The following is a 15,074-nucleotide window of genomic DNA, read 5'->3' as shown; positions in this document are numbered from 1 at the left end:
GTTAAGAAAAAATAGGAATCTTGTACATCTTAAAGCTTCATGCATAACTTTTATTCCCAAGGATGCTTCTGTAAGTGCTTGCTAGGAACAAAGACTGAAGTAAAGTGGCCATGATGTCAATTTACAATGCATTTGCCAGCTAAAAATTGGGACCCTTGTGTTAATGATGTCCCCACAATGAAGCCCTACACAGTGTTGAACCTTTATATGTGTAAGATGATTAGAAATAAATCCAGGTTAAATTATTTTCTGGGACTCAACCAGTTCTCCATTTTGGCCACAGCACTGACTTGAGATGGAGTTTGGTAGAGGACATCAGGTGTTTTTGCCCCTCAGGGAAGATTAATGCTTCTGTATTTGTGCTAGTACATCTTAGTTACATAGATCAGCCCTTAATCTATGAAGTGTACTAGGTGAAACTTGTAGCTCTCGAGATAAATGACCAGCTTTGATTATTAAATTCCAAAGGAAATGAATGTATAGCTGTGGATGATAGTCACTTGTTCCATACACTCTTAAGAAGTACAGTCAGTACTAGGGCCATGCATATGTAGAATATGCGGAACTTAGAATTAAATGTGTTGAACAACCTGATAAGTAAAGTAAAACTATCTCTTTACAGTTTATTTAATGCAAGCCGCCATCTTGAGTTTGCAGATGGTTGAGCTTGTAGTCATGACAGAAACCAGTTTTCTTGCTCATACATGGTTATAATTGATCATGCAAGATAATATGGAAATTCTTGGTCTATATGAACTTGGATTTCAGAAGCTCTTTCATGTACAAGGGACTCAACTACTTTTTGAACGTGTGAAAAGGCTTCTGTCAGATTTTATGGACCTGATTTACGGGTGTATTGTGCACATGGGAATTTTGGAGAGAGTTACATATTGATATACCACAGGTGGAGTATGCACAGATTGGGTAGGATATAGTTTCATTGCCTACAATCAAAGCAGATTCTGTCTTTCTCATCAAACAAACTGTATCAAGGGCTTTCTAACTGAGGTAATACAATTTGTATTGTGGAAACCATTTCAAATCCCAGGGCAGAGGTATAGTTTCACTTGTCTAAAACCCTGAAATTAGATATTCAGAAGTTTTAAAATTAACTCTCTTTTCAGGGATGAACAGAAAGCAGGCCCTCATATTCTCAGCTACATAACCAAGAGCCAAAGACTCTCCATAGCAGGGGTTGATTAATTGATTTGACTTCTGTGCATTTGGCATAACTGAGATGGCACTTGGCAATCAGGCATAAAAATGGACTTTGCAGTACTCATCCATCGCGTGACCTTTAGCAGAAGCATGTGTCAAAAAGCATCTCCAGAGATAGCTCTGTCAGTGCTTTAGCTGGATACATGTGTGTTGGTTTTGACAAGGAAGACAAATGGATGTGTAGCTGCTAGTATTTTGCAGAAGTTTCAGTTTAATAAAGGACTGGCCTGCAACTTAAAAAGGCTTGGTGTATAGAAAACAATTCCTGCTGAAGCAATGTTTTGCTTCAGCCTTCCTGGAGCAGTTGGAAATGGCGCAAATGGAATCCAGTTTTTTAAACTTTGTTGCGTATAGCAGGAAAAATGCAGCTGGTTATTCAGGCTGCCCGGCCCTTGAAGAGGCTTCTAAAAGATAAAAGAGCTGCCCTCTTTCCCTTCTCCTCCTATCACCTCCAATTCTGGAGTGCAGATGCAAATCTGAAAGGGCTTGGAGAGAGCATTAACATCTTTTGACTCCTAAACCTTTTGCCATCATGCCTCCCTTTAGACTAGTCTTAATGTACGCCTCTCCCTAAAAGTCAAAGACCAAAATGAACATCAGTGAACAATGAAACAGTACAATGATTGTGAAGTTTCCATGGATTCTCCGCTAAAGTGCATGCAAAGCATGCACTTAATTATAAATCTTTTGGGTGAGATATGAGTTATTCTTACTGTTGGGGTGGGGGATGTGATTGTAATTAGGTTCAGAAAATTATTGAGAAATGTTTTTTGCAGTTCACCAGTGCCCTGGAAGTCATCTCCAAAAAGCTTAGTGCAATTGAGGAAAATTCGTACTTCAAGGGAAATATTGGGTTCAAGTATTTGCTAAAAAGTTATTTTACTAGCAAATACGTTGTTCTATATGCTGTCAGGAAATAGGAAATCCTCTTGGACATCTGCAAGAAGAGTAGATGCTGAAGTCAAACTGTTCTAAAATATTGCGGTTGAGTACTGGAATATTAAGTTTTAATGTCAGTGTAATTTAATTGATGCAATGAATGTTTTTCTGTCTTTATGAAATACTTTATGAAATACTCTATTGTTGCAAAATACCATCTGCTATATTTACTTTTCTTGGACCTGTAGCAAATGATGAAGGAGTATAACGTGGATTCAAAAGATGGCTTCAAGAATGCAGTTATGAGAAGATTGAAAACATGCCCTCCTCTTAACACATCGTATCTTGAAATGCCAGTTTTGGTAATGATGAGGTTGGGTTTTGCAATATGGTTTGTTCTAATAGTTTATACACTGAATATGCTGGGCATATTGATGTTTTCTAGAATAGTGACTTGTTACAGCATGTGTTACCTCTGAAAACTGGCGATCTTATCTGGTCCTCTTAGCATTTATATTTTATTTAAAAGAGTCACATGCTGGATAGAATCAATCTCTTCACACTTTTAGAAGCTGTGGCAATTTTGGTATATGGCAGAACTAAACATAGATTGCCTCAAAAAGGACATGCTGCATAACATAAAGATGCAATAAGCCTAGCATTCCCAACCTGATGCCCTGCAGAAAGTTTGGGATTACAATTCCCAGAATTCCCAACCAGCATACCTGATGGATATGCTGCCTGAAAATGAATAAATTGTTGTCCAATAAAACACAGAGGGCCCCAAATTGAGGAAGTGGTTATTGATAGCCCACTGTGACCGTCATAAATGTGAGCCAGTTGTCAAGGATCTGAATGTAAATCGCATGACTATGGGGGTCCTTCAAAGGTCATAAGTCTGAAAAATAGTCATAAGTCAATTTTTTCAGTGCTATTGTAAATTTGAACAGTCACTAAGTGAACTGTTGTAAATTGAGGACTACCTGAAGTGTTTTTCCATGAGATGTATGGATGTATGTTTTGTGATGGGGGGAAAATCCCATCTCTTCTAGATAGTTTCGCTCTCGATGAACCTAGAAAGAGCTCTGGTGCCAGATATCTTTAGCTTAGTAGCTCCTTCATATTTTTAAATAGCTTATTCTGGAAAGAAGTGTCAACATTAGCCTTAATGGCAAGAGTGAGAAGTCAAAATAAAATGTATGCTGTAGGTTTATATTATCTGACTTGTTGAAATAAACCTTTCCAGGAGTATGCAAAGGACACTTGTTATGAAACAATAACTTCCTGAAAGCTTTTGAGACCTGATGTGTGATCTGTTATTGGGATGATTTAAATAATTTAGCAACATGGCGAGAGAGGAAGATGAAATACAACTAAATAAGGATCAGAGTGTCCAGAGAGGGGCACTTTCTCATTGTGGTTTGCTTATTTACCAACTAGGGCTGGAGGGACAAAGATTGAAAGATGATGTCTGCAGAAACACTGCAAGAGTTTGGAAAATAAATGGCTGGCAGGAGGGAACAAAATGTTCTGCTCTGAGGCTGCCTTTGGAAGAAAGACTTGTAGAGGAACATTTAGCAGTATCTCTATTGTGCCTCTGTTTAAAATATTAGAACCATGGGCAGGCAGTGACTGAGAGAAGAAAAAGAAATGCAGCTGGGGAACTGATAAGCTATAAAGGACAGGTATTTCCAGCTGGAATTAGAGTACCATTAATAACTTTCTCTGAAGCTCTCTAGGAGAGACATGATCGTGACGGTAATCTGTGTCTGGAAACATGAAAGTATAGCTAATATACTATGGTGCATTCTGATGTTGAAAGGTCAGGCTATATTGGCTGTGTCTTTTGGCAACGCTGCATCCAAGAATAGAAGACTAATTGTAATAGTCTGAAATCCTTGGCATGAACATGTTTAGGCACAGTGTTTGCTCTTCTCTCACTCTCATCTTTTCCATCCATATATGGAGATAATATGGTCTAGTTCTGCGTAGTTATGATCACCCCTTGCATTAAGGCTAGGAATCAAAACTTGTGAGAACCCCAAAAGTCAACTGAGCACCCCACACTATAAAATCCAAAATTGGTCAATCCTATATCTCCCAAGCTGTTCACAGTTATGTTTTAATAATGCTGAGTCATTTATATTGTGGATTAATACTCTCATAATATTTTGGGCAGATAAGCCAAACTTCAAAGCAGTGCAGAATCAAACAGAGAAATGTTAAAATTCTAGAGCCTTGTTCAATATATAGATGAACATTTTAATTTATTAATTCAAGTGAACATAACTCAGGGTAAAAAACTCATCTTGAATACAAATTATAAATTGTGTGTAAACTACAAAAGTACTGTTATTACTCTTCTTGCTTCTGTTTGGATCTTCTTTATATCCCTGACTTCTCTTTCACGGACTCAGCAAAGTATTTTTTTTTACAATTTTTCAGTAAGGAAGGCATGAGAAATAGTCAGTTGTCTAAGGTTATTCGGTGTATTTTGCCAAATTCAGATTTTGTATCTCAAATGTGGAAAAATATCTTATGTTTGCTCTACATTTTTCCCTTTTTTTAAAAGGAAAAGATTTTTGTATGCTAAAAAAATAACAAATGCACACTCACTTATTTGCATTTATTCTTATTTTTCAGACTGTCATTTTATTCTGGACATTCGTCATTCTCCATGTATTGCATGCTGTTTCTAGCAGTAAGTATATGTATTTTTAGCAGCTGATTATGATATTTAAAAAGTTTGAGGTAGAAATATTTGCTGCATCAGCAGAATTTCTTTTGGGCTGTTTGTGCAAGGTACACATTAAATAAAAGTCATATGGGGGTGGAATGGGTGTGTTTGGAATGCTGGTCAATACCTACCAGCAGACTTCCATTGAATTAACTGGATGTTTTCAGGACACATGAACAAGTAATCAGATTGCGGAGTAATTGTAGTTAGCATTCTGCCCTGTATGGTTAAAATAGAACTGGTAAAATAGTTTGACTATTATACTGTTAAGGTAGCAATAGCAAAGGGAACATAGCCAAACTCAGCAAAACTAAAGATCCATTAAAGTTGAATCTTAGGTGGAAATTCTTGCATAAGAAGAAAGTGGAAAGCAGAGCAACTGGCAGTACTTTAAACGATGCTGAGAGTCACTTCTTCACCCTAGAGGCAGTACAAGATCCTAGCTGCGATATTTTTGATGTGGAAGACATCCCTTTTTGCTTACCATTATAACACAATTAAACCAACTCTAAAAGACAATTTGTGAAACCACAGTTGCCATTTGTCGGAATCCCAATTAAGTAGCATGTGTGGATGCTCCATTTTTTTTATTCATTTACATTGCATAGAAAGAAGATAGCTTTCATGTAGTATAGAATTCAATTGAAAGTTTTAAAAACAAAGGTTAAAAAAGGTTATTTAATTTATATTCCACCTTTATGATTTTTATAAACAACTCAAAATGACAACATATATAATATTCCTTTCTCCTCCTATTTTTCCCATACCAAAAATTCTGTGAGATAAATTTGACTGAGAAAGGCTGACTGGCCCAAAGTCATCATCCAGCTGGATTTTATGCTTAAAGTGGGACTAGAACTAGTCTTCTAGTTCAAACCCCTGCTCAGGTAGGAAATCCTATGCCATTTCAGACAAAAGGTTGTCCAATCTCTTCTTAAAACTTCCAGTGTTGGAGCATTCACAACTTCTGGAAGCAAGTTGTTCCACTGATTAATTGTTCTGTCAGGAAATTTCTCCTTAGTTCTAGGTTACTTCTTTCCTTGATTAGTTTCCATCTATTGCTATTATCTTTGTTGCTCTTTTGGGCATTCTTTTTAGAGTCTCAACATCTTTTTTACATCATGGCGACCAAATTCTCTTGTCTTCTGGACAAAATTCAATCAAATTCTCTCCTATTTAAAAGTTTTTTTTTTTTAAATCACACTTTCCAGTTTGTCACATTGAAATGAAATCATTTTCGTTTGAAGTCTATCAGTAAAAAAACACCCCTCGTTTCTCTTATGCAATACTCTAATTGGAATTTCTTTAGTCACACTTACAGTATTATTAATGCCTGCATTTCCATATTTGATAGGGTCTTGCAACTTAAAAGTGAATTCAACTTCAGAAAGATTAATGACATGCAATGATTTTTATCTAATAGAGTGGACAGCCTCTTTTTAACATGTGTTACATGCACTTCCATATGAATGCGAAAAAGGGATAGAGCTTCAGTTGCATAGAGCTGTCATGGCTGCCATTTAACTGTTTTAATCATCCTCTTGAACACTTCTGGGTGGAAGTGGAGAACTGTAATAGTTTTTTGGAGTGCTGAGCTGCTTTTTAAATCACATTCAGAGTATCCTAAACATATTTTAGAGAAGTAATTGAAGCAAGACTACAGTATTCTTATTTTCAGTAACATTTATTTCAAGATGGTCTTTTGGCCATTATACAACAAATAGGTAACAACACAAAAAAATCTAATCATAAATCTTGAAAGTCAACAGTACAAAAGTCAATAAAAAACAAATGTTAAAAAATAGTCAATGAATCATTTTAAGCTGAAAATAATTCTTTTAAATCTAGGCACTCATCCATGAGAAGAGCATTCCTACCTCTTTATTATTCACAAATTTCTCATTCGCTTCAGTGGGTCAGAGTAACTGGCAAACCTAATTTGTATTTGTCTTGACATTGTTTTTTGCTTCAGGTTAGAGAAATTGCCCATTTGTTTGGAGGGATTAAAACCAATTTATAAAAGAAGAAGAAAGTGGTTCTCACATTTTTATTCCTCCAAACTAACATTTCCTAACCTGGCCTCTTTGTTTTGATTAAGCTGCCACTAGTCCTGAACATTTGAAGGCATATAGCCAAACAATCTTGCCTTGTTGGGCAAGGCTGGCATGTCACAAAGTATTCACTGCCTTGACTTATTTCTATAATAAAGGTGGGATTTAAGAAATCTGATGAAATAAATCGAAAGTGAATTTTGGTTACAAGATAACTAAGCGATTTCTTTTTAATAAAAGCTGCACGGTTTACCTTAGCTCCATGTTCTTAAGTTACAATAAGAATGTTAGACAGAAAGTATTCTTGACAATACAATTATAAAGCACTAATGACATACTGAACTTCATGAGAAAACTCTCTCCCCCTCCTTTCCTTAGGCATAGCATGAGTTAGCATGGATCTTGAGAATGTCTGAGGAATTTCCCTGTAGGAACACTCTCAATTCTTGAATGAGTTGGTGGTATTATTGTATGTGGCAAGCAAGTGTTGGTTCAATTGTGAAGCTCTTTCCTATTAAAGTGTCTTGCCTCTGCAACATACAGATGTACGCTCCATTAGATAGTGCAGGATTTCCCCTCCTGTCAGTCGGAGACATCGGATAACCTGTTTCAAATGTTCTTTCCAAGCTGCTTCATCCTGCTGCTTGCACGCTTAGCTCCAGCTGTGAGTCTGTGCTGCTCGTGACTCTCCGGTTCCTCACATGTGGCATTACTCACAGCTTGGATTAATCATAAGCAGCCACTTCAGACTCCAGCCTCTGGAGGACCAAAGGAATCTGACATATGTTAGTTTGACTGACTGTGCACACAAACAAAATCCCAAAGCCAACCCAAAAACTACAGTTGTGCAATCCAGCCACATTGACAACTAGATTGCAGTTCTGAAGAAACTGTTGGCACTTCATATTTTCCTTACTCCATCACAGTGTTCAGTTCAAATTCTGCCCTTTAAAATCCTCCAGATTGTAAAAAGGTCCACATGCTTTTTGAGCAAGGTTATGTTTGGATCTGGCAGATCCCTCAACCTGCTGGTTACTCAAATCCATTTGCTGAACCCCCCAACTCACTGTAATTACTATTCTCAGTGAAGTTTCTGGTCCTTTCTGACACCCTCCCCCCGCACTATTATGTTCTAATGGGTAGCCTTTGGCCTGCTTAAAAAGATGCACACAAACCTATTTTGCAACACAACTTGAAATCCAGCATCACGTCAGTAAATATTTTCCTTTTTCCTCTGCAATCTTCATTCCCAAACACTCCTTTAGAAATTCCTCCACACTTCCGGAACATATTCAGGCTGCATTTATATTATTCTCTTAATCTGGATTTGCACAAGATATTAAATGATATCAAATGAGATGGCTTTGATTACAGGCTAAGTCTTAAAAAAGTTAACTTTCGCCAACCATATCATATTATAGTTCAGGACAGCTATACAGATAGATATGACATTGATCATAATTGGTACTATTTGGATGTTTCTTACTCAGCTGATGGCAGCATCTGGCTGACTCAATCTGAGTAAGAAGCTAAGCAGAAGAGGACTTGGTTAATACTTTTGGTGAGACCTGTAGGAAATCCCAGGGTTGCAGGCTAGATTGGGAAAAATCAATGGCAAATTGCTTCCATATGGCTCCTAAGAAGCCATAGTGATGCAGCCATAGGAAATAAAGCCACCTTTGCAGAGGTCTGTTACTGCATTTCAGCCCTTGGGCCCAGGAATTAATTATGGTGAGACCTGCTTAGTCTTTGAATAGAAGACTTCCAAGAAATCCTAGGACAGTAGACTCTGCAATAAGGAGGAACAGGCCAGGGGTGGGTTGCTGCCGGCATTGCACAAATGACAATCATATTACTTGGGACACTGAATTTGTAGTAAATGCATGTCAGTTGCCAAATGCCTAAATTTTGATCATGTGACCAGTGGAATGCTGCAATGGACTAAAGTGTTAGGTCATAAAATACTTTTTTCAGGGCTGTCGTATCTTCAAATAGTTGTTCAACAAATGGTTATAAGTCGAAGTCTACCTGAAACGCTTGCTGGTTATACATGGTTTATGTATATTTTAAGTTCAAGAACTCTGAGTTACTTTTTGTTCCTATTTTACTGCTATAGTCTTAGTAGATGACACTAACAAGCCAGACTTCATCAACTGCATATGCTAAGCACTGTCAGCTAGGATGGTGGACTGCTTGAGAATTTTAAACCTCTAACATAAATTAAAAAACAATAATTTTAAAAGGCCATAAGAAGGCAGTGACAATTAATTTCATATGACTGTCAGGAAGGCTGCATGGATGCAGTCCCTAGGCATCATATTCAACTTGCAGTGTTTACATTTTTTGGGCTCTTCTTCAGCAGTAATAGTCCTTGACTGAGCCTAAAGGAAACTTTCAATGAGTCTGTTAAGGAAATGCTATTCTTCTTAGCCTATGAAAACCAAAGAAATTATTCAGCAGAGCAGATAAATTTAGTCCTAACAATTGGCAGGGATTTGAAAATTAGACATATAATTCACATAACGTCCAAAAGTTAACGTCCCTTGATTTAAGGCAGGTGTCAAACTCTATTTCATTGAGGGCCACATCAGGGTTGTGTTTGACTTTGGGAGGCCAGGGTGGGTGTGGCCATGGGGTGGCCAGCTCAATTTCACTCATGTCAGGGTTGCCTATGGAGGGCCGAGCACTCTGCCAGCAAAAATGGGCTCCCAAGCTCCGTTTTTGGCTGCAATGTTCTCCTGCAACCCTCTGCCAGCAAAAACGGAGCTTGGGACCACTGGCAGAGGGCTGCAGGAGGCCGTTATGGCTAAAAACGGAGATTGGGAGGGCTGCATGCAGAGTGTTTTTAGCAAATTGTGGGGGAAGAGTTTAAGCCATGTTTTTTGGGATGGGTGTGTGTTGCAAGGCAAGAACCCCCCCCCCAACTGCTGCTTTCTTGAAGAAGAAAACTGAGTCCAACTGCTTTTAAGTACCGTGAGGGGGGTGGGATAAGCTAGAGACACAGTCATGTTCATGTCTTTCTGGCCCTTAGTGAAATGGAGATATTTATCTGTAATCTCTATATGGCAATGATTATTACTTAGCAGACATGTGTTAGCTGTATACACATGCTAGGAACATGTGTAATGACCATTTACAACTACCGCCACAGACTTAAAACATATCAAATTCATTGTTTCTGTGGATACATTCTGCCTAATTATTGGTATAAAGCTATGACAACCATATGGCATATGTGTCAGTGTTACTGATTTGACTTTTTGGCCTTTGTATGTGATTTATTTATGCTAGGATTTCCTTGTACGGAAAAATACTTAAGAAAACTCTGTATATATCTGGCCGTTTTTTATTCTATACTCACATCCATCCTCAATGAAGAAACCCAGACATATATAATGTTCCACACCAGCTTCTAAACAATCTTTCCTTGAAATGGGAGGTTGGATATAAGTTACTATTTCTCAAAACAGCAGGGTCAAAGAATCGCTCATTGAGAAAGATGCCTCTCATGGCTTCCTTCAAGGAAGATGGCCCAATTCCTCTTCCAAAGAGACAATAAACAGTCTTTTGCTACCTCCTTGACTGCTGTGCCCCAAGTAGGGCAAGAACGGTGACACTCAAAGTAGAGGAGCCTGACCTCAAAGCAATCTCAGATAGCCTCACAAGATGGTATGTTTGTCATCTTGATAGGCTTCAATGCTAACTAAGTGAATGTTTTGCTAAGTAACTCTGCTTTTTGTCATAAAATAGTTTGTGGGGGTTTTCCCACAATGCTTTAAAAGTCCCTCTTATCATATCTTCCTTTTTATGAATAGCATATGCTATTAACTTCTTTTCTCTTGAATTTTGAAGAGATGGCCTACTGCGATGTTGTCAGCTAAACTGCTCTCTGTGTAATACTCCTCCCTCTTTAAAGGGCTTTGTGACCCGAAAAACACAATGGAAAAAATTCTCCCCCTCATCTCTGGGTAAAATGTTGTTTGATGAGAGTTTTCTTACTGTTAATAATTTAAAAACACCAATGTAAAGCTACTTCAGAGGAACTTTTGGTACATTTATTACAGATTAAGGACACATTGAGTCTTGACTAGTATTTCCTTTTTAAGAGCTGTGTGGACGATATGTTACCATTAAGATTAACCCAGACTCACAGAATGCATCTTTGGTTTTCATCCACCTTGGGAGGACCTCAACTGCTAAATGATCAAGTAATAGATGACTATTTTATGGACTCTAAAAATAGGGCACAATTATGCTATATGCGAGATCAGACGTGCAACGTATTGGTCAAGCCAATTAGAAAAACTGTGGTGTATGAGCTAAAATATTGGAAACTCTTCAAAGGCAGCTTACATAACTTCGACAATTTTTGGGAATCTCAACAATTCTACAGTTTTCTCATGGATTTCTCATCTTGTCTAAAATGTTTGCATATATCTGCCAAGTGTTCCGTCATGAGGACCCATCCTATTTATGTCTTTTACCATGCATACTGTAGAAATTTCCTATTTCCTGAATTCTTACTGGCCCTGTCTTTACCACCTGGCTGTCTCAGTAAGAACCTGCCTTACTGGTGGTTCTGGCATGCTGACTGAATCAAAAGTTGCTGGTTCGGTAAAGAGTGGAAGCCCACCTACTACAGACAAGATGTTTGTACTGTCACATGATCCTTTGCATCAGGAGACTATTGCTAAAGACTAATTTCATCACTGGCCCTCTTCATTGATCAGGCAGGCAACAGTCTGTGTGGAACAAAAGAGTAAAAAAAACAACAGCAACAGGCAGAATACTACTTGCATTCTACCAAGGGCAGTTGGCATGATTGCCATAACAAATTTCATAATTTGACAGTGTAAAATAAATGTAGAGACTTATCTGGAGTTGTAGAAGGATCAGAAAATTTCAAAATCGGGTCCTAATGCAAGTCTACATGGCTGTGCAGGTGCATCTCTTCAGAACCAGTGAGGGACAGTTTTTGAAGCAGCTGAGGTCTGCAAATTTCCATGTCTAGCAAAGCACCATATTTAAATGCTATCCCTAGTGTCTAATGTCCTAGGAGACCCTGTGGCAGGATGGCCTATTGGCTAAGGCAAAAGCAGTAGGCATGATTTGCCCACTATAGGCTGAGTTTTAGAGGTATGTTCTTTGCAAACCGGGGCAGTCTTGGCAGTTGAGAGGCTTTTTTCAGCCTCATATCTTTTGCTTGGCAGATTAGCTCTGCAAAACAGGTTAGCTGACTGGATTTAAAAGTCTGCACTGAAAAACTTTAAAAATCATCATCTAAAGAAAATGTTACGGTTCAGGAGTTAGTTCAATCCTATGCCTACATTTGGACCAAAGTACAACCTCTTCGTGTGTGTTGACCTAATCAGTTGGCCCTTTTTTGGTGCTACCTTCAAATGTTTAACCATTTTCAAAGAATAGGGTGTGAGATTTACACACATTCAACGAAGTCCATCCATGAGGCTATAGAAATAAAGGGGTGTGTCCCTGCATGTCAAGAACAGAAAAGAAAACTGAAGAAATGTAAAGAAGGGATTGGTGATCTTACTGTATATGAACTGGTTCAGGTATCTAAATTTTCCTTGTTCATACCAAGTGTTGTTATGCTTGAATCCTTTTTCTCTCTGCTGCCTTCATTCCATTGAAGATCATAAACACACCAAATGAATAGAATTTAGCCCTGTAAAGAAAAACCAGGACTAGGATTCAAAGTGCCCTTTTAGGTGACTTTAAAATGTCGCCTGGGCCCACTTCATTAAATGGCTTCCCTTGTGATTATGATCTGTTATGGACATTAGAATGCTGTCTCAGCATCTTTGCCCTGCTTGCCCTTATGAGACCGAGATATATAATTGCACGATCCCTCTATTTCAACAGGGATTGTATTCAGCAGAAATATTCATATGTGTTCACTGTACAAGATAGGGCTGTGAATTAGATGATCACCTCGGACTTAAAATCCCCTTTGTTTTCTGTGGTCTTAGCTTTAAAAATGATATGCAGGCATCTGACTTAACATTTAGTGTTTAATCAGGGGTGGGTTCCGGCAGGCCCTACTGCTGGTTTGCTCATGTGTGTGCTGTGTATGCGCTTGATGCAGCTGTGCAAGCATGCACCATGCAATTAAAATTGTTCTCTGTATGCGCAGAACTGAAAAACAAGATGGTGCCGCCAAAGAACCGGTTTGGGGGCGTGGCAGGCCTGGGCCGCTGCCGGTTCCAGCAACCCTGGTCAGCAAACCACTACTGGTTTGGCCGAACCTGTCCGAACCAGTAGGAACCCACCACTGTGTATATGACAAAGAGAGGCTGAAGCTATAATATAGAGTTTAAGGCTTAAAAAATATCTGATTATCTCAGCCTTTGTTTGAAGTCTGACTCTTGCAGATGTACACCTCCTCCTCTATTCTTTCATTCAGTAGTTCTTTGTAGATATTACAAACAAAACGTAATGCATGGCTTGCATCTTATAAGCTGTTACGATTGTGTGAGAAGAGATCTCATTGCAGAGTATAATTGCATGGAGACACATAGCAGGAGCAGATTGTAGTGGAAAATTTGGCTGTGGTGGAGCACGTCATCAACAGACACTAAGAAGAATCTTAAAAAAATAATAATGAAAATCTGTCCTGTTGAGGCAATTCAGAGGATTTGGCAGTCTATGAACAAAGAACTAGAGAAAATGACTAGAAGTAATTACATATTACTCATTTTTTTTTGTCTGATCTTCTACAACTATCTAATGGTGGTTCCAAAAACCCTTTTAAGTTTGCTGGCTGTGATGTTTATAACCTTAGAAAGCAAATGCTTCTCTTCTTGGAAATATATTATATGGATCCATGGTACTTTTTGAAAAAGGAATGTAGCAGAATGAGGGTTGCATTTCAACTTCCAATTAACAAAACTCTTGGATCAAAAGCCAGGAATATTATACTTAGTATATTTGTAGCAAAAATTGTATGTTTAATTATGAGTGAAATGTTACCTACCTTACCTAACGTATCTTGATATAACCTATGGATGATCATGACCTATGGGGAGGTCATTTTAAATTAATGAAAGAACTTTTAAATGTAGCCTGTAAATACATCATCATGTAATATAATTAAATACAATATAAATTACCACCTTTGGAATAGGGTAGAGAAATGCCTCCATTGTAAATTTATAAACAAGTCATTTGTCTCCATCCTTTTGCTCAGGACCAGGGAGCTTAGAAATGCCTTGGCACTGATGTCTCCATGACCAGCATCTTTCAAACTCCCACTCTGCTGTAACCACTTAACCCTTCGTACTCCCTGCAATTGGCAGCAGTCCAAAAACTTGCACAATATTCATGAAAAAGCCACTGGAAACATCTTAGTTGCTGAACAAACTGAAATATAATTCTTGGTTCACCTGTGTACTATTTGTACAATTTATATGCCACTCCCAATTAAAAAAGATTCTAATGTATTAAATCATTAGCTACCCAATGCTTGCAATAATCTCTACCTTGAAAAGCCTAATGGCATTCAATTAACAGCTTCTGAAAGATGGTGGAACTTGGCGATAATATGAATATAGGATTTTATAATAGTTGTGCAGATAAAGGAAACTAAGATTACAGAATCTTTTCAGTTTAATACACAGTAGTGTAAATGTTTAAAAAAGGCTTTGAATCTTTAGGATGAGTTTATAAACTTTATAATCTACAAATGGGCATGGATGGCATATAGATTTTAGGATAGAGAATAAATAATATTTTTCATTTCCCTCAATATAGAGATCTGATCTCAGAGGAACTCTGTGGTCATCCTACCTTCTGCCACTCTGCCTTCAGAGCTTTTATGATATAATGTCCCAGAAAGTGATGTGCCCTGAGAAATCCCAAATATGCTGCATCCAACCCCTTCCAACCTTAGAAGAATCACTTAATTTGCCTCAGTTGTAAATGTGTTTTATTTTATATATTTTATTTCCTCATTAATCGTATTTTAACATCTGAAGAAGAGAGACAGTGCAGCAAATGTTGTTTCTTTATTTCTTCCGGGAGCCTGGCAAAACACTCAGCAACTTAGTGCCTCTAACATATGGAAATAAAATCCATGAATAAACATTAAAGCCACGTTTCCTGTTTTGCCATCTCAGTTGTTCAGAGTCCTGCTTTATGAAACCATTTCTACTTCAGGGAGGTTCAAACACCAC

At 38.0% G+C, this 15,074-nt stretch overlaps 1 protein-coding gene across 2 annotated transcripts in view; it reads left to right on the top strand.

Moving 5' to 3' along the window:
* The window catches only part of PLPP1 (phospholipid phosphatase 1), a 78,079-nt gene that overhangs the window by 60,682 nt on the left and 2,323 nt on the right, over nt 1-15,074 (top strand). For both annotated transcript variants that reach the window (XM_014063115.2, XM_014063107.2), the window contains exon 4: nt 4,741-4,798. In XM_014063115.2, coding sequence (XP_013918590.2) covers nt 4,741-4,798 — 58 coding nt within the window. The remainder of the gene's footprint in view (nt 1-4,740; nt 4,799-15,074) is intronic.

Source organism: Thamnophis sirtalis, unplaced genomic scaffold (genome assembly GCF_051295495.1).
Source record: "Thamnophis sirtalis isolate CommonGarterSnake01/CBP01778 unplaced genomic scaffold, rThaSir2_p1.2 scaffold_5, whole genome shotgun sequence".
NCBI lineage: Eukaryota > Metazoa > Chordata > Lepidosauria > Squamata > Natricidae > Thamnophis > Thamnophis sirtalis.
This window is presented reverse-complemented; position numbering and strand designations above follow the sequence as displayed.